The sequence below is a fragment of the Manis javanica genome, chromosome 9 (assembly GCF_040802235.1).
Source record: "Manis javanica isolate MJ-LG chromosome 9, MJ_LKY, whole genome shotgun sequence".
In the NCBI taxonomy this organism is placed as follows: domain Eukaryota; kingdom Metazoa; phylum Chordata; class Mammalia; order Pholidota; family Manidae; genus Manis; species Manis javanica.
Genome location: NC_133164.1, coordinates 124,374,767 through 124,397,600, shown reverse-complemented (window position 1 = coordinate 124,397,600; position 22,834 = coordinate 124,374,767). Strand labels below are relative to the sequence as shown.

General features: G+C 49.8%; 1 protein-coding gene across 2 annotated transcripts; it reads right to left on the bottom strand.

The window, feature by feature from the left end:
* Positions 1-253: 253 nt before the first annotated feature.
* On the bottom strand, positions 254-21,639 carry SALL3 (spalt like transcription factor 3). 2 transcript variants are annotated; one of them, XM_037007417.2, is made up of 4 exons: positions 21,526-21,639; positions 7,368-10,211; positions 6,811-7,151; positions 254-5,261 (listed from the first exon to the last, which is right to left on the bottom strand). In XM_037007417.2, the coding sequence occupies exons 1-4, from the start codon at positions 21,605-21,607 to the stop codon at positions 4,830-4,832; spliced, it is 3,699 nt and encodes a 1,232-aa protein (XP_036863312.2). In that variant the 5' UTR covers positions 21,608-21,639; the 3' UTR covers positions 254-4,829. The 2 variants fall into 2 exon arrangements, with proteins under 2 accessions (XP_036863312.2, XP_036863311.2); XM_037007416.2 differs by having other exon boundaries at positions 6,811-10,211.
* Positions 21,640-22,834: the final 1,195 nt, after the last annotated feature.

Sequence of the window (22,834 nt, the reverse complement as noted above, 5' to 3'; positions counted from 1 at the left end):
GTGGATGAGTGGACTAACTGGAGGCAGAGCTGACCAGATTGCAATCCATACTTCAAAGAAGATAGCCCCAAACATGTAGATGTAGTTATAAATCAGGACAGGAAAACAACCAGTGTTCAGCATTTAGGTTCTGTAATATTTTACTAAAAAGAATAGTAAGAAATAACAATCGCTTTAAATTTAGCATACTCTTGTGTGTGTATATATATATATATACATATTATCTTAATGAAGAGCAGCTCTGTGTACTTACATGTGCAATATATATGACAGAAAAGAAATTGCTTTTAAGACTCTTCTCTGATAGGAAATGCAGTAAGCTTAATGTTCACAGAACTTGATTTTATTATACCTTACAGGTGCATTTTAAAAAGCTTCAATAAATTCAATGACTTAAAAAAATCAAAGATATCAACACATTTTTTTCAAGGTCCAGAAATGATTCTACATATTTTCTTCAGCAAAGTCATTTGTAATACATTTTTCATATTTATATTCTTAGGTAATCATTTGTATTTTCTCTCTACATAAATACTGTCAAATGGTCTATCTCGTGAATTTGAGGGGGAAAGAAAAGTACATCAGTGGTAGTTCTTAAAAAAACATACACCCAATTTTAGGAATGGCAGGGATTTTCATGCCACCCAGTTCTACCAGGGTCTTAGAGATAATGAAGCAGAGAGCAGGTGGGAAGGCAGGTCCCCCATCCTGTGACCCCCTGAGAGCATGCCAGCTGGGCGTGGGGACGCGCCTGAGCCCATGAGCTCACCACCAAGAGGTTGGCGGGAAGACGCCTCCGATTTCACTCCTGTCACAAGGAGTGCTGAAATAGTACTATTCCCCTCTTAAGTGAGAAAGAACAGGGGGATTTCACTGTATTCCTAGTTTTGTATAGAATACTTTGTAGATTCCGTTTCAACCAAGCTAACCATCAGCAAACAGACCTGCTCCCAGAAGCATTTTGCAGCCTCTCAACCAGGCTCTGTCTGGCCAGAGACGTTCTGAGGAGTAAATAAGTGCTTCACACCCCCACCCCTGACCTCAGCTCCGGCAGTCAGTTAACCAGCACAAAAGATTGAAGCCCAAGGCCCCCAGGTTGACTGGCATGCTTTCAAGGTGACAGGCTAGACACAGCATCCCATGTGTGTGACATTATCACCCTGCCCCAAGCATGCCCTGGGGGGAGAAGCGAGGGCTCTGGACTTCTGGGGCACCGGACAGACGGCCAAAAGGAGCGCAGTGGTTTGAAGTTGGGTGGGCTGGAAACAAGTAGCCAGCCTGGTGATAAGGAGACACTCCTGCCATTCGCTATGGCTCTGGAAAGGGCAGGAGCAGGCGCATCTGCGAGGCAGGGCAGCAGGCAGGGGGACCCACTCTGCCTTCAAGCTTCCGGGGGATAAAATTAAACAGTGCAGAATTTAAAAACAATTGCTTTTTTAGCCCTTTAGCAATACTTTTTAAATTAGTTTTAAATGGTAATGGTTCCTGTAATGAATAGAATAGAAATATATTTAAATAAGTAATTTTTAGGAATTGTTGGCATTTATGATTCTTTGATATATTGTCTAAGCAACTAGAGCTGATGTCAGTGAGAAGTAAATATCCAGGCTTGTTAGGCTGAAATACCTCTGGTTTCACATTGGAAATATTTTTGAAATAAGAAGTTAAATCCCCTTTCCCCACAGCATTTCAAATTAAATTATTTTAAATGGTTCTAGCAATCTTTGCTATTTCCTTACCATTAAAAAAAAAATTGAAGCTGATTTAGTCAGTTTATATCTCATAATTTCTATTCCAGCACTGAAATCAACATGGTTTAATTCCTAAGGCCTATGATTTGTGCTGGGGGGTGGCCTGGCCGGTTAGTACCTCGATCAGTCCTTTAAAATGTCTGGGCACTTCCCAGGTAAAAATTACTGTGGCTTCTAGGCATCAGTAGTTATTTAAAAGATGAAATGGGTTGTTTAGGTTAAAATCTAGGAGCTATAAAATTTTCTTTCTAAGACTTAAACTTCAGACTTGATCAAGTCTCACCAAGGGTCAGGTGAGATAAAGCTTCTTTATTCTTTACATCCTCCCCCTGGAGCCAGTGGACAAAGAAATGGGGTTTAGCGGGGACACAAAGCTGCCCCAGCCCACTGGAGCACTTCCCTATAATGTGATTTGATGCATGGCTATTTATTTTTCCAGTGACCCAAAGAGCCAATATTTTCACTTAATGCTGATGATGGGAAGGTAATTCAGAGTGTAGTCATTTTTGGACAAAAGTCTCCAATAATCAGGCATTTTCTGTAACTTTTTCCATGATAGATATAAAAAAATATAGGAGGCTACATAGTTATTTTCAAAAAAAAGTAGAAACTAACCATTTCAAGCCCAGTCAAGATACACTTAAATCTTACTTAGCTCTAAGCTGTCAACTTCATTGACTTCCCTTGGAGAAACACCACGGATATACTCCACCAATGACCATAAGCTCAGATTCCACTGCTTCCATTTGAATAATCAGGAACGCAATTCAGAAATAATATCACATCCTGCATTTTATTCAATTCCATGTGACAAAAATAGTGACCTACACTACGACATCCATTTCAATCAGCAGATATGTCGAGCCACAGATTTCATCATAAAAATATTGGATCTAGGTAACAATGCCCAGCCGGTTCAGGGAGGCCCCTGGCCCTACATGGTATTGCAATAGAAAAATAGTGTCTCTCTTCACCATGCAGGAGGGATGGCCAGCCCCGAATACAGCTTAGGGGTCAGTCTCACTGTCCCTTCATGAGCCATCTTATTTACAGCACTTTACATTTCTTTTTTTTCAGTTATATACACATCCTTTTGGGAGAAAACACCACATGGTACCAAATACCAAAAAAAAACCAAAGAACAAAAAAACATCACACCAGAAAGGACACAGATAAATAATAAAACATTCAACTGCTGAAACCCAGCAACAGCAAGCTCAGCTTTCTCTCCCCGATGCTGAGAACCCCTGGCTCATCCCACGGGAAGGGATGGCACCGTATCCCATCACCGTGGAGAACAGCGCAGAGCTGTGCAGCTCAACGTTCATCCCCACAGATGTACAGCTAAGTCTGCCCGTTTCGGAGTCGGGAGAATTGTTTTCTTCAATGACACGATGTGGTTTTGGTGTTGCTGTGGCCGTGTTGGAAAGATTGTCCTATTTTTATTCTGTTTGAACTGAGAAGATGCCACTGTCTGATTGCTTCTTCAGAGGCACAGCTCCTTACACGCTCACCCAGCCACCCAGGGCATCTCCGGAACAACGTTCTTGCAGGAGGTTCATCATTCCGGACTGCAGCACGCTTGCAACGCACAAAATGAGGTAGAACACACAGCGCTGCCCGTGTAGCAGCCCCCTCGGCCCTGCCTGGCGCCCAGCCCCTCTCCTCACTCAAAGCAGGTACACAGAGTCACCTGCTTGAGACTGTATTTTGAATAATCAGACAACATTGTGCTTGGTTTTCATCTGAGAATAAATAAATCAGGAATGCAGAAAAGGTCCCAGTTACGACCGATTAACTGCCAGACACCCGACATTTCTCTCCAGTTTATTGGACGCGACCACCACTGCTCGCAGGCAGTCTGGACCTTGTTTGCGGGCATGGGAGAGAGAAGAGTACAGTAAGGTTATACCCAGTGTTCTCAGCCCCTGTCTTGTGCTGGCGGCACCATCCTAGGAGGAATTCATCAGAGTTCCATTAGGGGTCAAGTTTTTAAATGGGCTTTGTAGAAAAGTTGAATAAATCATTTTAAGAAATGGCAGGCCCTGCTTTATAGAGGAGCTGATGAGTGGCTTTTCTGTGTAAGTAGCATAGGTTTCTCATATCGTCTGACCTTGAGACAAAACAAGAAACTGTAACAGTCTTTTTTTTTTTTATCATTTTCCATAAACCAAAGTACTATTTATAAAATACTTTACATATTTTAAAATTTTCAAATTATAGACAAACCTAATACAAAATACTAAAAGTGCAATAGTATAAATTAAGTTTGCAACCACATTATACAAACATTACCTTTTTATTGTACAGCTTTGATAACGTGGAGTATTTACTCACAACTGTTTTTAATGTGAGTAATTTACGGTGATGTTTGCCTGTAACTTGTTCCCCATCGCTGGGCTACAGACCGCACTACGAACAATTGTCCACATAGCAGCTACAAACATTTAAATTAAAAAAAAAAAAAAAAGTCTTGTTACTGACAGGTACTTGCACACAAAAGCATGCTATCTTTCCCAAGAGAACTTCACAGTTTGCCTGCACTGAAATAACCCACTTATTTATAGTAAATCAAATCTTGCTTAAAAAAAAAAAAATAGCATAGCCAGATGATCCTGCAGTACAAAAGCTTCCTTCCAATTTGGGGCTATATTATCTGTTACCCGCATAATCTTAACATTATAAATACTACAGACAAAGGTACTGGCATAAGACACAGCGTTGAGAGTACTAGACCACGTCTTTTTAAGTTAAGAGTTCTAAAGACCGTTCAAGTCTAACTAATTCAAACAAAACCACAATTGAGTCTCACTGAAACACTGCAGGGGACCGACCCCCTGTGCCTTGGAGTATTTGGTTTCAGGAGAAACAGAGTGGATGGGGTCTGAGCCCTGCTGTTCCCAAGACGATTTCTAGGACTTGTCAGACTTCAAGTCATGTAAGAGGCTGCAGAGCTGGCGAACAGTCCGGCCCCCGTGGCGAGTACCACACAGCGCTTAGGCAGCCTTTCAGCAGCCAAAGTTAACGCGTGCCCACCGGAGGTAAGGCTGCAGGGAGAGCCGGGCAAGAGGCGCACCGCTAGTTAATCCCGATCTCCTTGTTATCCTCAATAAACCTGGTGAACGGGCGGCTGGTGCCTGTGTCAGAGTTTGCTTTGTCCAAACCCACAGTGGGCGGGCTGCTGCTGGTGCGCGCTTTGTCCATCCCGGCAGCCAGGGAGCCCAGCGAGGGGATGGCGCTTCCGCCGAGACTTACGGGGAGCTGGGGTACACCTCCATTCTGGATGACGGAGATCTCGTTGTTCTTCATGGCGAGACCGTTGGTGAGAGCCGCAGCGTACTGGTTCCAAAAGCTGGGGTCCACGCTCATTGTTCGTGCTGCCAGATCCTTCTGGAACATTTCTGAGAACTTCAGGGCATCACCACCCAGCAGGGCCATGGGGTTCTCTACTGACAGGCGGCGGCCGCGCCGGGCGGGGGCATTGTTCCACATGTGTGTGCCCATGTGCACCTGCACGGGAGACACAGAGACAAGCCACATGTGAGCAAGCCCGGCGCAGGCCACGTGGCACGTCCTCACGCCCCACAAGCCATCCCGAACGAAACCCAGGGCTGGCCCCTCTTTCAGGATGATTTTCTTTTCCCATCTTAAACGTTAGTTGGGGACAACAGAACACTGAAGTGAACTTTTCTTAGCATCTTCTACTTAAGCATGCAACATCTTTTTACTAAATTCAAAAAGTAGAGCCAGCTAATGCATTAGTGGGCACTCCTTCCACCTGACAAACCTGAGGGACAGAACAGTCCCCCTGAGGTGGGACCCTTGAGGCCACCAGAGGACAGTCCACAGCTCAGAGGGCACGGGCCTTGCCCCTGACTCCCTCGTCTGGGCTGCCCCTGCACATCATCCTATTCTTACACGTCCTGGCCTCTGTGCTGGATGCCTCCTTCCTCGGGTGCTGTCGCCCAGATGCACAGGAGGCATCCTGGCATCTGTGCTCAGCAGACAGGCAGCTCATTTGTCCAGGACGTGGAAACTACAGGTACTGGCCTTTCTGCGGTCTCTGAAGAGGTCACTGAAACCCAGTGGGCACTTGATGCGGGGACAGGAATCAGCAAGTATAGCTGAGTGGAGACACAGCTGGCCAGTGTCCCCTGACGCACTCTCCCACCCGTGAGAGCAGTGCAGGCATGCCTTCATGTGAGCATGACGCTGACTTCTTTCTGCCCCTAGGCTGGAGGCTTCTCACCACATGCCCACCAGCCCCTCTCAGCAGCTGTGTGGACAGAGCCACAAAACCCCCTCTCGTCTCTGGATGGGATTTGTGTTTCCTGTACCATGTGCTTGCATTTGAAGGCTCAGTCTGTCTGGTCGTCAGTGTTCCACAAGGATCAAGATAGCGTTAGGCCCTGGGCCTGCCTGACAGGGAGCAAAGTGTGTCGTTCCCAATAGGTCATCAACACAATGGAGACGAGTAAGCCCCAAGGGGGGGTGGCATGCACATAAGGCAAGTCCCTCACTGCTGCAGACAGCACACACACCCTGGTAGGTGGGTATATGCACACTTATGTGAATGTGTGTGTACACAAACACGCTTCAGACATGCTGCACACAACACAGGTGCAGCATACAGGGCACTCTTATGTCGCAATGTATGTGCACACACTACATATGTGCTCACTCAAACACGCACGCCCGAGCACTCATGCACAGCTTACATGCATGATCACACCTACTGTACTTATGCATACATGTGCATGCACACTATACCCTTGATGCAGTCATGCACAATGCATGCACGCACACATGCACTCACCCACAGAGCCCACAGAATGTGCCAGCACACTCACCGCTCACCACACAGTACACAGGTATATGCATACATGCTCACCCCACAGCACGGGCACGCACACGCACAGCATGTGTACAGTGTACAATCACCGCAGGGCAGGCAGTGCCCTCTCATGTGGGCCTGCACAGCGAGAACCCTGCCTGTTTGACCTAAAGGAGGTGCACGCTCCCCACGCGGGGCTCCCCTGGGGCTCCGATGCGCCCTCACCTTGAGGTTGCCCTTGGTGGTGAACGCTCTGCCACAGATGGTGCAGCCAAACGGCTTCTCCCCGGTGTGCGTGCGCTCGTGGATCTGCAGGGCGCTGGCCGAGGAGAAGGTCTTCCCGCACGACTGGCAGTTGTGTTGCTTGGGCGTCCGGCGTGGCGGGGGGGCCAGCATGGGCGCAAGGCTGGGGCTCAGCACCGCCGGAGGCCCGGTGGGCACCTGGCCCGTGGCCGGCAGCGGTGGACCCTCGCCCAGCGCGATGGCCTTGCTGTGCCCGTTCACTTCCATTTTGATCATGGCGGGCGCGGAGGCGGCGACCAGGCTAGGGGTGCTTTGGCTGGGACCTAGGGCAAAGTCGGGGTCAAACAACTGAGAAGGCAGCTCTTTCAATCTGTGCGTCAGCAAGTGCTGTTTTAAATTGCCCGCGGTGGAGCACCCGCGCCTGCAGACCGCACAGATGAATGGACGCTCCTTCGTGTGGCTGCGGTGGTGTATTTCCAACGCACTCCTGCAAGCGAAGGGCTTGGCACAGACACCACACACAGTGCTCGGACACTTACCCCGCTCTCGGTTCAGGAACAGCAGGCCGAAGGGGGCCTCCTCCTTGATGGGCGGCCGGCCCAGGGGGGCGGCCGTCAGGTCCAGCGCGCCTCCGTTTTCGGGGGCAGGAGGTGGACTGTCCGGCCTCTCCGTCTTTAACGGGGCCTCCTGGGGCTCCTCCTGGTGGCCGAGGCCCGGGGACTTGGAATACAAGCTCTCGCTGTTGCTGTTCACGGGGGAGGGGGCCTGCGTGGAGGAGGAAGACGAGGACAGGGCGGGACTGCCCGCGCTCCGGCTCTCCAGGTCGCCCGCGGCCGACGAGGAGTCGTTGCTGAGCCGGTCGCTGTCCCCGGACCCGTTCTCCACCGGCTGCAAGGCGGCCAGCCGCGGGCAGCTCATGACCGAGTCCATCATCTTCATCTGGTTCTCCAGGGCGGCGATGCTGGAGATGACGGAGGGGGGCGAGGCCGGGCAGGAGCCCCCGTGGGGCAGCAGCGGCCTGGCTGGGTCCCTGGGTTCGGCGTCCTCCTCCATGGAGTGCTCGTCCGCGTCGTCCTCGCAGCCGCTCAGTGCGTCGGCGGCCCTGTCGTCGTAGGCGAGCTCGGCGTCCGCGGCGTCCCGGAAGCCGTCGGGCGGCGGGGTGTTGGGGATGTGCCCGCCCATGTGCATGCGGATGTGCTGCTGCAGGACCACGGCGTTGGTGAACCTCCGCTGGCAGATGGGGCAGGAGTGCTGCACGCGCAGCGGCGGCTTGGCGCGGTGCACCCCGAAGTGCGTCTTCAGGTTGCCCTTGGTGGTGAAGGCGCGCCCGCACAGCTTGCACTTGAACGGCCTCTCCCCGGTGTGCGTCCGGTAGTGCATCTTGAGGGCGCTCTGGCAGCTGAGCACGCGGTGGCAGATGACACACTGGTTGGGGTCCGCCATCTTCCGGTCGATGTTCTCCACCAGCTGCTGCAGCTTCGACGTCTCTGACGTCTGCATGGAGTCGAGCAGCCCTCCGAAGGGGAACTTGGCCTTGAACTGGTCGGGGCCGGCCGGGAGGACTGGGCTGCAGAGGCCTGTAGATGTGCTGCTGTCCGTGAGGGTGGTGGTGGCCGACGTGGTGGCAGTGGACAAGTGCCCACTGGCCGGGACATCCGCTGCTCTGGCATTTGTGCACGGCAGGCTCACAGGTTCTGTTTTGGTCAGACAAGGCCCACCGAGCACAGGCTGCGGGGACTCGGTGGTCCCTGGGGCACCTGCCTCGGAGCTGTTGAGGCCAGGGGATAAGGAGGTACACTCGCTGGAGGCGGGCGAGGGCCGCTGCGGGGAGCGGCTGGCCGGCGTGAGGCTGGGGGAGTCGGCGTGGCTGCTGATGCCAGGGACGGTGGGCGGGAGCTGCAGCCCGACCGACGTAGGCACCGTGGGCAACACGGGCTTGCTGTCCAGCCAGGTGGTCACCGGCTTTTCCGGAGGCAGCGACATGCCGTAGGGAATCCCGGAGCAGGTGGGCACGTTGTCCAGGTACTCTGGGACGGGGTAGGGGTTCATCTGGATGTGGGGGTACTTCTCCTTGTGCCTCTGGAAGTGCACCTTGAGGTTGCCCTTCGTGGAGAAGCGGTTCCCGCAGATGTTGCACTTGAAGGGCCTCTCGCCGGTGTGCGAGCGCAGGTGAATCTGCAGGGCGCTGTCGCTCCCGAACACCTTGGCGCAGAACCTGCACTTGTGCTTGAAGAACGGGTCCTCGGCACTGGCCTTGGGCTCGAACACCGACACGTTGGGGGGCTTGCCCTTGCGGTGCTTCATGAGGGCCGACAGGGGGTCCAGCGCGTTGGCCGTGGCCGCGATGCTGACTAGCGGGTTGGGGAAGATGACGCTGCTGGCCGAGGTTTGAGGTAGAAGCGGGTTGGGCAGGCTGGGCACCGAGCTGAGCAGCGGCCCCGGCCCCAGGGCGGGCGGCGTGGGGGCGGCGGGCGGCTGGGAGGCGCCGCTCACGGCGCTGGCCCCCAAGGCCGGGGCGGCCGAGGCCGGGGCCGCGCTGCAGGACGCCGGCCCCCCGGGCTCGGTGGGGACGGAGGGGCCCCCGCTGGGGACGTGCGGAGTGCTGGCTCTGGACGTGGGCTGCGACAGGTGCGGGGGCCCCTCGTGGGCCGCCGGCTGGGCCGCGGGGCCGGGGGGCGCCCCGGCCGGGGGCTGCAGGGCTGAGTGCGTGGCCGGCCCCGGGGCGCTCTGGGCCGCGCCCAGCGGCGGGCGCGGGGGCTGGCGGCTCATCAGGGCCACCTGGCTGCGGATCTGCTCGATGAGCTGCAGCTGGTGCACCTGCTGCTGCTGGAGGGCCACCAGCTGCTCCAGGATAGCGGGCACGGCCACCGCGGCCGCCCCGCCGCCCGCCGCCCCGCCCGCCGCCCTGGCGCCCTGGGAGAACTGCGCCACGGCCACCTTGGTGCCCAGGAGGGTCTCGAGCGTCACGTTGGTGCTCGGCGGGCCCCAGGCGGCAGGGGGGCCCGCGTCGGGGCCGCGGGGCACAGGCGGCTGCCCCGCGGGTGCGGGGCCCGGGCACCCGCGGTCGGCGCAGGGCTCCGCCTCCATGGGCTCCTCGCCCGCGTCCGGGGCGCGGCCCTCGCCGCCCTCGCCGCCCTCCGCCGGCGCCGCATCCTCGGCGGCCTCGCTGTCCGTCCCGCCGCCCGCCGAGCTGGCCGGGGACGGCGCCGGGAACTCCGGGGCGCGCGGCGCCGGCTCATCCTCGCCCACGATCAGCACCGGCGGGTTCTCGGCGCAGCCGCGCCTGTGCTCCGCGAGGTCGGCGCGGCGGAAGAACTCGGCGCAGCAGCGCTCGCACACGCTGGGCTCCTCGCCGCCCTCGGGCGCGCCGTCCCCGGGCGCGGCTGCAAAGACCAGAGAGCTCGTGAGCCGGGCGCCTGGGGATTCTGCACATAAGTGAAATCGATATTTTTTATTTTCTACAAATTACCCTACTTCAACGTTTCTGACGACCCAGCGTGTGTATTCTATGACTCTTTCTGGCTAGCTAATCATTTTCTTAGCACAATCCATCAAATTATGAGGCCCTATCAATTGTGGATACTGTTTCTTAATGAAATTCCATAGAAGCCATTGATTTCCAATATTTTCATACAATCCGCAGCCTCCCTGTCTGTTGGGTACAAAGCCAGCTTTCGACGGCTCATTAGGATTTCCCCTACCATTGGGCCTCCTCATTTCCAGCAAAATTAGAGATGCCTCCGCCAGCTCAGTTAACGCTGCTAAACTCATCTGTAACCTTTCAAACTCACGTCAGCACCTGACGGGCAGCGGGTGCTGGAACCCTCGTGGGCGTGGACCACAGAGATTTATTATCTTTATGCAGCGTGGAGACATTACAGAGTTAATGTAATTCTGGAGAACCGTTCAAATCAATGGGCATTTGTTTCACATATGAAATTTCAGCTAAATACTTTCATTCGCAAATGTAACGACGAAAATAAAAGTGCTGCTTGCATCTCTGCTCAGAAAACCACCTCCCTGGCTCGTGGCTCGATTAACAAATCAATCCCGTTATCTTTTTAGCCGTTTGTCCTTTCCCTCCAGATAGGGTTCATTTCTACATTTTAGGAATTGCCAAATGAATATCATCAATACAGTCTTGGCCTAAAATTAATCATGTTTAATACAATTAATTGGCTCTGTCAGATGCAATATTTCTTGGCAAACTGAACTGAAATTATATGTTATTGTTATTAGCCAATAGAGTTCGGCAGTTTGTTAACAAACTAGAAATTATATATTTAAAGTTCATTTATGTTGACATGTTTAACATGAGAATGTTGTAGTCAGACACACTTTTTGTACCTATTTTCATCTATTCTCATAGAAAGACTTAACAAATTATATGCTTGCGCCGTAGTGGGAAAGCCTGTAATTGGCTACACATGTTTAATTACTGTTGTAGGCAGCTACTTCCTGACTCCCTCACCCTCTTGTGCCGAATAACAACCACGTTTAATGAACAATTCTAATTCACACCTGATCAAGTAAATAGCTGCACAGGAACAAGAAACCCACATTTCTAGCTCCGACTTTTTCGTTGTTGGTGGGGGGGGAGGTGACGTTCAGTGATTACACAGGCCCTAGGTGCCTGGATATCACCGACTGGTAACTGCTTTTCGTCAACCTCCAGATGGAGTGACGGCACCGAATCGGTTCGAACAGGGACAAATGACAGCACAGATCAGCTCTTTGACAGGGTGCACTGTTAGGTGAGAACAAAACACCCTCAACTTTGCATCCCCAGAAATAATCTGTTACAACATCAACAAATGTACTTGCTGAGAGGTCTGCTGATATTTTTTCTTTTAGGGTTTTGGAAACACTAATTTGGCACTGATTTCAGGAAAGAAATCTGATTTTTGAAAAATATCCTGTAAAACATTTAGTCCCTCTACTGGAAAAGAAAAACACATTTTTTGAGGAGAGTCAGCTGCTCTCCACGAGGCCATTATTTGCAGGTAATTTATACATGCCTTTAAAAAATTATTAGCAGTGTTCAATTAGCATTTTCTTAACTGGCTAAACCATCTGAAGGGGGAAAGAAGTCAGAGCTTGTAGCCCATAAAGGCCTGCTAGACTTTTAAACTAAATTCAGTGCTGAAGATCAGGCTGCCGGAAGCCTGTTACTGTAGGAAGGTAGGAATGTAATAGGTGTCTAATGAGGTTGCGTATAGCTGGAAGCAAAGACACCGCTGATTTATACTGCAGATAAGCACATTAACAAAATAAATACGCGGAGCACTTAACCTTTGCTTGGTGTATACAAAATCTAATTTTAAACATACTAAGGTTATAGAATAGGGCAAGAGGGAAAAAAAAAGCCTAAAATCTTCAGGTAGATGATTTCTTACTGATTAAGATGTAAGAGCTAACTCAAATTCTAGTCATGGGACTTAAAAATGATCACAAAATGCAAAGAATCTCTACTTGCAATTTCTTTATAATAGTGGAATGTTCTTGTTTGGTCCCACATATTAACAAGTCTATGCGGCCATTAAAAGAAGTTCATCTGCATTAAGCAATCAAGTTGGAATCAATGTTACACTGTATCATACCTCTTATAACTAAGTATTCCAACCACTATAACTAAACACAGAGCAGAGTATTTTTAAAAAGTTCTTTCCCAATATTTATTTTTAAAGTTCTTTTCCAATATTTTAAAACTATGATGTAAAAGGCCTGCCATAACCTTCATGAAGATTTTATCCCCATACTTTTAAGAAAAAAGTGCCATGAAATTAAATATTGCTAATTTCTTGAAATATTTTCTACAAACTTTAACTTCTTAGGAGATAGAAATGCATAAATTGTATGGTATACAAAAAGCATTCACATGGCAACATTTAAACTTCTACACAATTAAACAGTGATTACTATTCAAAAAAGGCTTTTTCTTTATTTGAAATATGTGTTAGGGACAATTCTCTTAAGAAAATGCTTAAAAATCAGGCTGACTTCTGGATCATTCTAAATGTGTTCAGTGTAGGAAAAATGAACTTAATTGTAAATAAATGATATTTTTACAAATGAACATTCCCCCCGATTTTCTTTTTAACAAACTGGCTTTGTCTTCTTTAATTATGACTTATTAAAGTCGATTTACTAAAAAAGGACTTTTTGCTTTTCTCAAGGTTTTAAGCAACCCAACAAATCTCTATTTACTTTAAAGGTAAAAATTTACATTTCCACTGGTTTTTCAGGTGTTAAGTATTTTTAGGGTTCATCTCCAAATTCACGGAAGTTGGTAAGTGTCCCCAGGTAATCTCCTTTTTCCCCCATTGACAGGTTTGCTAAATTACAACGGATTCTCAATTGTAGAAAGTATGCATGGAATATATAAGCATTTTTCTACCCACTAAATCATTTTGATTAAGGCCATTATAAGTGATAATTACCCAAATGTAACAAAGTTTTTCTCATCAAAGTAAAATAACCTTTCACTTATATTCCTTTAACACTGAAGAAGGGAAACAAAACCGAAGAGGACATTGTGCAAAGATGGCAGTCTGACCACTGGGCCTTTACCTGTTCATCGAGTCAACGAACCTAACAAAACAAACTGGATTTTATAAGCGAAGTTCCGTAGTAAGTTTTGCCTGTTGACTAACACATAGTTTAAAAACTACAACCAGAGAAGGAAAAAATTCTTCAATGCAATTCAGGTTTCTTATTTTGGGCACATAGTTTAGAATCAGCACCTACATTTTTTTTTGCTGGGCCTGAATGAAGCACCATGACACTATCACTTCAAGTGTCACCGACACTCCCCGCACTGTCCCACCATCAACATGGGATGAGACCGGTGCTCCAGAGGGGCGGGGAAGCACACGCTCTACACGACAGCCTCGATACAAAGCTGTAATATTTCACGAATGAGACTGAAATTTTTGGCTGCATGTTTTTAAGAATGCTATTAGACAACAAACACTTGGGCTGAAGTGACTGCTGGGGAATGCCAGGGCGAGCCTATTTCGCTGGGGGATGTGGGGGGGCCTAGAAGGGGCCAGATGGATGCATTTGGAAGAGACTTAGATATAAAGTAAGTTGTAACTTGCTTTGATGGCTTATCACAAAGAATAAATGCATATGTGCTAAATCCGGCAGTATTTATTTATTTTTTTAAAAAATGCTTTCTCTACCAAGAAAACTCTCATGGGAAAAATCTGAATACGGCGCACAACTTCTTCGTGTAACGTAAGTTCTTGAATCCTGCTATTCTTTTAAGCCAACTACCTTTTAATTAAATTTACATTTTATACTGGTCTTTGTGTTTTAAAACCAGAAATTACTTCCATTAGCTATTACGGCTTACAATTTTTATTTCAAGGCAAAACCATGTCAATGAACCACCATAACAACAGTACAATGTACAGGTTTGAGAAATTTATTTTCCAATGCAAATGGAAATTCTTTCTTGAAGGGGGGAATTGACAGACAAGCACTGTAAACATCACCATTAATGTCAAAGTTATTTATTTTTTTGTATACTGGCTGTCCAATGGCTAACAGATTTCAAATTGTAAATAGGCAAGGGATGAGGCAGGAATTTGTTAGGTCAGAACAAGGAAGAAAAATGCCAACTGATTCATCTGGTAACTGAACCTTAACCAAGAGCCTCCCTTCTGGGTGAACAAGGACACTTGGTGAGGGTCACTTTATGGAAGTGCCACAGGGACTCGCCCCATACGCGCCACGGATCAAAGCCAGGAGGAAGCTGTTCTGGGACTAAGCCTGTTTTGCTAACGTCAGATATGCAGCAGCCACGGCTTCAAGCCGGGCGCCTGTACTTACTGCTGAATCTGTTTTCCTGAATGCACTCAGGAGGACCAAAGAGAATAGAGGCTGAAAAAAAGAAAGCTGTTTCAGCTTAAGAGAGGAAATGTATAATTAGTTTACAGCTATCTCCACACTTGCTATTTTATACATAAGATTTCCAAGGTTTCTAACTCCACCACCGTTCAAACCTTCTGGAGCAAGTTCTGGTATGTTTCTCAGTTTTGCAAATGAGGGGGAAACTGGTCCCACAGCCTTGCTGAGAAAGACACTAACAAAAGGACAGCTACAAGGGCAGTCTTAAAAACACACGGATTTTTTTTCTTCCCACTAATAAAACACACAGAGAATGTTTAACAAAATGTTCCTGTTGTTAGGATCAACTCTCAGTGTGAAAGGAGGCCTCCAAAACCGCTTCACTTTTCTCTCAGCATAATTCCTGGTCTATTATATAATATACGTGCCTCATGTTTCACCGTCTGTAAAAGCGCATTATGATCTACAGAAAGATGTGGCAGAAGACGGGCAGAATATTTACACTCACGATGACCTTTTTAAAGCCACACATGAAAAGCACTGTTGCAATATACATATATATGAATGTCTGAGGCATAAACACGTTTCTAAAACATTTCAAACTGCAGTACTTAGTGAGGCTTTATCATTTTCTCTTTTAAGCAGTACAGTGCCTCGTACATAAGCTGACCAATTGCAAAAAAGCAGTAAATAGGTATTTTATAATTTTGCTTACCAACCTCTAAAGCTCACCTTTATTCTGCTACATTGCTACCTATCTTTAATTCCTTCTAATTAACAAAAGGATATGTAAAACTTGTTCAGTATATGGGAAAAGGGATGTTAACTTCTCCACTTTAATTAGCAACTTTAAAATGCCACGTGGGTTTTTGAGGAAAGGAAAATGTACTTTCTGCTTTGCCCTAACTATCCCTTAAAAATCTAGAAAGCATTTTTCAAGTTTTCCTAAATTGTTCGGAGACACTTATTTTCTTGCAAATTAATTCTTTTTAACTCCTTATGATAGCTTTGAATCCCATAAAGAAAGATGAATTATCACACACTGAGCCCAAGCTGTGAAACAGGAGGAGACAAATAGAGACCCCTACTGTGTTTAACAATGTAGAAGAAATTCCAGACGCAATAGAAAAATTTTGTCCTTTTCCCTAGACCTCCAAGCGTGTGAGCCCCGAGCTGGCCAGTGGAGGGCACTCGCGCGATGCTGAACGCCGGCACTGACCCTGACTCCAGCCCTCGTCGACTCAGTGGCCCACATCTCAAATTGGTTAAGCAACGACCACCTGTGGCCTAGTCACCAAAATGTCTTCTGTTGAAAACATTTGCAGTTTTTAGTCTGTGTGGTGAAGCACCAGGGAGGAAAACACTGTTTCCTTTATGGACACTCACAGACGGAGAGCTGCCACAGCGCTCACACTTGTTTTAACTCTCTGCCTCGATGCTGTATCAAATAATAAGATGTTTGTTACACTCAAGGCTGCACAGTACTTCTTTCATTTAGATGTTATGCTGTCATCATGCCTACGATACCTACACATGTATGGCTACACCGAACAAAAAACACAGGAACCTGAAAGGTGTCCACCAATGCAAACAATTTCAATCGAGATTCGGTGAGGGGAGAAAACAAGGTCGGTGCAGGGTCGTTTTTGGTTAAGATGCTGATGGCCGAAGCTCAGATCGAACACATGGGATTGACTGTGCTTCCATGACGTGCCTACTAAAAGTTCCCACACTACTACCCAACCCTGTCATTTTCAAACTCACTAAGGGTAAGAACTAAAATAGGCAAAACCATTATCACACATACAAACACCTGGATCTAAATAGTTCTGAAATGTACAAACTACATCGTGTCCAGGAACAAGGCTCCCAATGCGCTGTGACCATCTTGCATGAAGGGTTATTAAATCATTTCCATTATTTGTCAGCACTTCATACTGCTCCATTTCTGTGGGCAAAGTTTACACAGATGCCAAAAATCACCCTGGAAAAGCCACCGCCCTGGGCCCCTGGGCCCCTGAAGCCAGGGGCTCTGCACGGTCGCAAGTCACAAACCAAACCGTCAGACGTTGCTGCGAGGAGTCCCTCTCAAAGAGGACCAGGAATGCCAATAAGTAAGACAAAGTGGCACGGCGCCTGCAGGGTTAATTACGCAGTTCAAGATGTAATAGCCGCACAAAAGAAAACCCTTTTCTCTTCTTCTGTAAGAACTATAAACACTTGTGCTGAACCAGACGTGCATTTGATAAGCTGAGCAGAACGGAGCACACTCGTGGGTCCCTAGTTAACACCCAGATTCAGCGTTAACACTTAATGCAACAGTGCTGACTCCTGTTGCCAAGGTCAACAGCACAGATGCACTAATTGTATTATGAGCTTGACATCTAGTGGCCACCCCGGGCAGGGCAGGGCAGGCAAAGGTTAAGTCAGCAAGCTCCTCACCGCACCAACTGCCCACCTTCAGGGAGAGCGCCTGGAAGCTGCCAACACGGCGACCCACCTGCTCATGGAACCCAGACAGCAAGGCTGGATGCGGTGCTGGCCCGAGGGCTTTCTGGGAACGCAGTGGGGGTTGGGATCCTAGATGGTAAGCGTTAACTAATTTGGGGGTGACTGGAAAAGACAGGCCCACGGAGGGCAGGATTCAGACACCACGCCGCGTCATCAGGTCTTGGTGGACAACGATTCAGCCGCGAGAATGCTTCCCTTTAATTGACAGGCAAATCCACCTTCGTTTCTAACATAAATAGAGCCCATTACATTATTTTATTATTTCCATTAATGTTGCACGCTTTCTGTAACATGACTTGCCTTATTACTTTGCTTGGAAATCACAGCCAACTACATTTTAAATCATAAAGGTGTTCAAATTATAAGAGAAAAACCTGAGGACAGGACTTTTTAATATGTGGTTTATTTAAAGTAATACTGAAACATTTGGCTTTTTAGATAGATTTTATTTATGCCTGATTTTTATATGAAATGTGTAGCAAGGTAACATGTTACACATGTTAGGATGTCAAACATGTCCCACCAGAAGTAGAATTAGCTCTCATCTTCATGAGACAAGTCTAAGATACGGTGGTCTTATTCCAGCAACTAGTCAAGAAACGTAGGAACTAAAAAATGACAAAATAAAAAAACCTTCCCTGTTTTAAATATTACTCAAATACCATCCTCAAAACTCTCTTGCAGCATTAAAAGAGGCTGCACACCTCACTAGCAGCTGAAAATATTGTTGTTTTCCTTAAATATAGATCCGGTGCTAATACCTTATACTTCAGAATGCTGAATTCCACCTGAGGTTCAGTACCCAGAACTCAAACTGCTGAATTCCCCCCAAAAGGAAATGCTCTTAGAGCTACCTTGAGATGAATGACAAAGCCTCTTAGAGACTGCAGTGGAAAATGAAATCTGACCCACTTTGGCCCGCTTTTGCCATCATCTTGTATACAAAAAATAATCAGCTTGCTAAGTAATTCCTGCTGTTGGTCCCTACCTTCTTCTTTCTCTAGCTCTGAGCAGATCTGAAAATACTGGATCATGCATATGCAGTGGGAGTTTAAAATGTACATAAAAATACCGTTACATAATCAGCTCCTTCTCTGTAAGGTGGGAATTAACCGTCATGCTTTTTGTCGACCACCCAATCATACATTTTTAAATAGGTGAAGTTTTTTAAATGTCACTTTTAAAATAAATGTTTGCAGATTCTTCTTTTTCCTTTTTTCCCCCCTTACTTAAGTTACCTACTTTTCACCTTTCTTGTTTCAGAGAAAACAATCTGCCAGCTAATGTTAGAAAGTGGCTTCTGCATTGTTTCCTTTTGGAATGCTGAATTGTAAATGTGTGGTGTGTGTGTGTGCTGGGGGAGTACTCAAGGCAAACCATGCATAGACAGATAAAAGAGAAAAGCTCTTCACTGAGGGCTGGTGGCCTTCTTCCCCTTAATTTAAACACAGACAGTCTGTGAATACCACTGCTAAATTCTTAAATCACATGCTCACCACATTTAAAAGGATTTTTAAGATAGCCATAGGACTGTGAAGTTGGCAGAAAATAAAAACACACTTTGAAGCAATTAGCACTAACAGTGCAGGATGGCAAATTGTTTTAGATTACAATATTGTTTTGTTCTTCCTTAAATACATACTTCTTTTCTAAGGACAGTAAAAATGCATCTTTCTTAAGCGTATTTTATAGGGTGAAGGACAGCAGCATTACACCTTTAAAGTTCTTAGAGTACGAGTGTTGTTCTGGCATTAGAAGTTTTAATTTTTTCTTAGAACAAAAATATTCAGCTGGCTCAAGGGATTTCATTACTGGTGACATATTTAACTGAGTCATAAAGCCGCATCACATTTATTTCTGAATTTTCAGAAATAGGAGTGAAATAATTTGCAGTTTTAAAAGATAATTTCTAGCGGGAATGTCACAGTCATCCTTAAAATACATTTCCACAACAGGAATAACTTCAGAACTTTACGTAAATCATTATAATTTTCATCCTAGACACACCATCATATTTCATTCCTGCAAGGATAAGGTTTTGGTAGCAGTGAAGCAATTTTTGGATAGCTATCTTTTTATGGCTTGCCTAAAAACCAACCCTGAAAAATAAGTCATATTTCTTTTTAAGGAAACAGTCTTTTTACTGTAAGTCAACATGACTGTGCATCTTTGACTCTACCATATTTTGCTAAAAATTTTGTGTATTTTGTTTTTCTTGGCATTCTCGACAGCCTTCAATTTTACTCTGTGCAGCTGCATTAATTAATGTCATACCCAAAGTGATACAAAGGAATTATTTACTTCATTCCTAAAACACAGTAAACTTAGCTCACTTATACCTTCATGCATGAGGCTGTTTATTTGCATTGCATCTAACAAAATTTAAATGTTGGGACTATCTGATTCATGTTGTAGTAATTTAGTTTTCACAACCATTTATCTTTAAAAAATATTTTACTTTGTTGTCTTACTAATGATCAGTAGACCCAGTAACATACACATGAGCATTCCCTGGGTGAACAGACAACACTATCTTTTATGTTCCAAGAACAATCAGCTTCAGAATAATTAAATCAGAAAGAACTATTTTTTAAAATAGTTTGCCTAAACTATCCTTAACACAGGCTGAGGAAACAGAAACACAGCACTTCACTAAGGCTCAGCCCCAGACAGACTATTTTTGGCCTGTTGCAAAATATGATCAGGAACCGTGGCAATATCTTGATTACAACTTGGAATGAATCTGAAAAAACACAGGCTTGACAAAAACTTTAATCCTCCGTGGGGTAAAAAAACCTAACTATGTTTCACCTCTAAACAAATTCAGTAACAACAAGGAGAATTCAAAAGGGAACTCGTAAATAATTTACTCCATCCTAGGTTTTCAAATACAGGCGATACACCCCTCAACATGCTCACCACGCTCACATTTCTGAAGTGAAATTAAAAATGAATAGCAGTGCCTCAGCTTGTTAATTGTTAAATACAAGGGGTTTTACTCTAGTAATTAAAATATGCTTTAATAAAGGGAGACATTGCACATTTTGATAACGACCCTACAAAGCTGAGAAGTATTTACATTGTTGCATTTTGGGGAGGCTGTGAAAGCCGATTTTAAGCTATTCAGGAGCCACAATAATGCAGCTTTAAAATTCCTCACTGGGATGCAATGTAGTTCTTTTGAAGGGAAGACTGTCTTTCTCATTCGGCAGAAATAAACCCATTCATTTGATCATGTAGTCATTGAGGGCAATACAAAACAAACCAAGTGTGAGAAATTCTATGTGATGAAGTAAACAAAACAAAAAAATCCATTTCCATGACAAAAAGATTCTTTGTCCTTAATCTACCCACCATATGCAAGCGTTTCTTTTTTGCGTATCTCCTGTTCTAATCTTGGGCGACCGGACTCCGCACAGAGGACCTCTATACCTCCGCGGCGACAAAAGGCCCAGCGAGCTCACGATTTTAATTCACTAATTCCTGCGGGTCCCAAGCATTTCCCGCTTTCTGCGCGCCGACGCGACTGCGGACCTGCCCCGTCAAACTTTTCGGCACCCGGGGAAAAGCTCCAAACTTCCCGGTTCCGCAGGAAAACGCCGAGGCGCCTCCGCACGGCCCACGCGGCACCCGGGGCCGCCGGCCGCGAGCTCAGGGACCCTCGGCGCCCCGGGACCCGGCCACAGGCGCCCCGCCCGCGGACCCCGAGGAGCCGCCGCGCGCCGGGCCGGGGGCCCAGGACAGCGGCCGCCGTGCGCGGCCACCCCCGGGCGAGTCCCGGGGCGGCCACGAGGAAGGCCGGCGACGCGGGTTTCCCGCCGCCCCGGAACGGCGTCACCGGCCGGCCAGCGCGTCGGGACCTCGCGGCTCGCCGGACGCCCCTCCGTCCGGGGCGGGGGGCGGGCCGGGGTTACTGCCCGGGGCGCCGGGCGCCGAACAAAGCTGCCGGGCGGCGGCCTCCCCGGACGCGTGCCCGCCGCTGCGCCCTCCCGGGGCTCGCCGAGGCCGGTCCGGCGTCCGGGCGCAGGGAGCCCGGGGGGCGGCGCGGAGGCGGCGGCGCGGACCCTCCCGCCACGCCCGCGCGCCGGCCCCATCGGGCTCCGTGCCGCCTCGGGCCGCGGCGCCGACCCCGGCGCGCAGCTCCCCAACTCCAGCCGCCGAGCCAAGTTTACTTGCCGGCAACTCTCCGCGCCGCGCGCTCGGCGGAGGCACCGGACCCGCGCCAGCCTGTCGGGGCCCGCGGCTCGCGGTCGACCTGGCGCGGGTGGGGGGGGTGCCCGGCCGCCTCCCGCCCGCGCTCCCCGACCCGCCACCCGGGTCCGCACCCCTCACCGTGCTCGGGGGCCCCGTCCGGCGGCGGCAGCTCCTCGTCCGACTTGAGGTGCTGGGGCTTGGCCTGCTTGCGCCGAGACATGCTGCTAGCGGCGCGCGGGCCCCGCGCGGGGCAGCGGCATCAGCGGGGCGGCCGGCGGGCGGGCGCGGGGCGCGGGGCGCGGGCGGCGGCGGCTGCGCGGGCCGCGCATGGGGCGGAGCAATTAGGCTGGTGAATAATGCATGGCCATTAGCGGCGGGCCGCGCCGATTGGCCGGCCTCCAGCGGACCCGCGGCCTATGCAAATGAGGCCGCGTTCGCAATTAGCGGCCGCGCGGGGCCGAGGCGCAGGCCGGGGGCGCGGGCCGGGCCGGGGCCGCCGGGCGCCCTCGCATCGCGTGCGCGGGCCGAAGCGGGCGGGCCCGGCCGAGGGCGCAGGCGGCAAACTTTGGCGGCGTCCGCGCGGCGCCGTCTCCGCCGGCGCGCCGGGCTCGCCCCTTTATAGAGTGTCTGCGCCGCCGCCCGCGCCCCGCGCCGCCCCCCCCTCCGCAGCCGCCCGGCCGCCCCTCCCGGAGCGAGCGACCGCGGGCAGGGCTCCGGCCCGGCGCCTTTGTCTGCCGGGCCGCTCGGGCGCCGCGCCTCCTGCGCTCCGGGGCGCGTGGGGCCGACCGGCCGCCTGCGCTCCTCGGCGGCGGGGCTGGCGCGCCGGGCGGCTCGGCTCAGGTGCCCCCGCTGCGGACCTTCTCTCCGGGCTCGCGTCCCTCCGCGGGTCCCCGGCGGCCGGCCCGGCTCGGAGGCTCGCGGCCGGAGCGGAGCGGAGTGCGCACGCCGGGGTGGCGGGACTTCGGCAAGACCAACTTTCCGGTTCGGAAGCGGCGCGGGCCGCGCGGCTCCTCCCCTCCCCACCCCTCGCCCCCTCCCCTCCGCCCCCCGTCTCCCCGCCCCCCCCCGTCCCCTCCGACTCCGGAGCGCCCGCCCCGCCCGCCGCCGCCACCGGGCCGCCTCGGCCCTCCGCCTGCCCTCCCGCAGGGCCTCCCCGCCGCCAGCGGCTCCTTAAATCCTGGAGGAGGGAGGGGGCCCGGGGCTCCGGGGTCCCCCACCCCGTTCCGTTTCCCGACGGGTTGCAGTGCCGGGGCGCCTGCGGAATGGGCAGGGGGCGCAAGGTGCCCCGAGGCCGCGCGACTCAAAGTTCCAAGTCCATGAAAGTCCCCCGCTGGGCCCTCCGTGTTCTAGGACTTTCGGGGGGTGACGTGAGGTGGGGGGGCAAGTGAGGGGGTCGCGCCGGTCCTAACTCGCCCCGCACCCCGCGGCCGCCGGCGCGGCGCGCTCT

Coding starts and splice junctions, on each gene's coding strand:
- SALL3 (XM_037007416.2), bottom strand. CDS start 21,607: ATGTCTCGGCGCAAGCAGGCCAAGCCCCAGCACCTCAAGTCGGACGAG. Junction 10,212..21,525: donor GGACGGGGCCCCCGAGCACG/GTGAGGGGTGCG, acceptor TGGTCTTTGCAG/CCGCGCCCGGGGACGGCGCG. Junction 5,262..6,810: donor CCACCAAGGGCAACCTCAAG/GTGAGGGCGCAT, acceptor TCTCCCGTGCAG/GTGCACATGGGCACACACAT.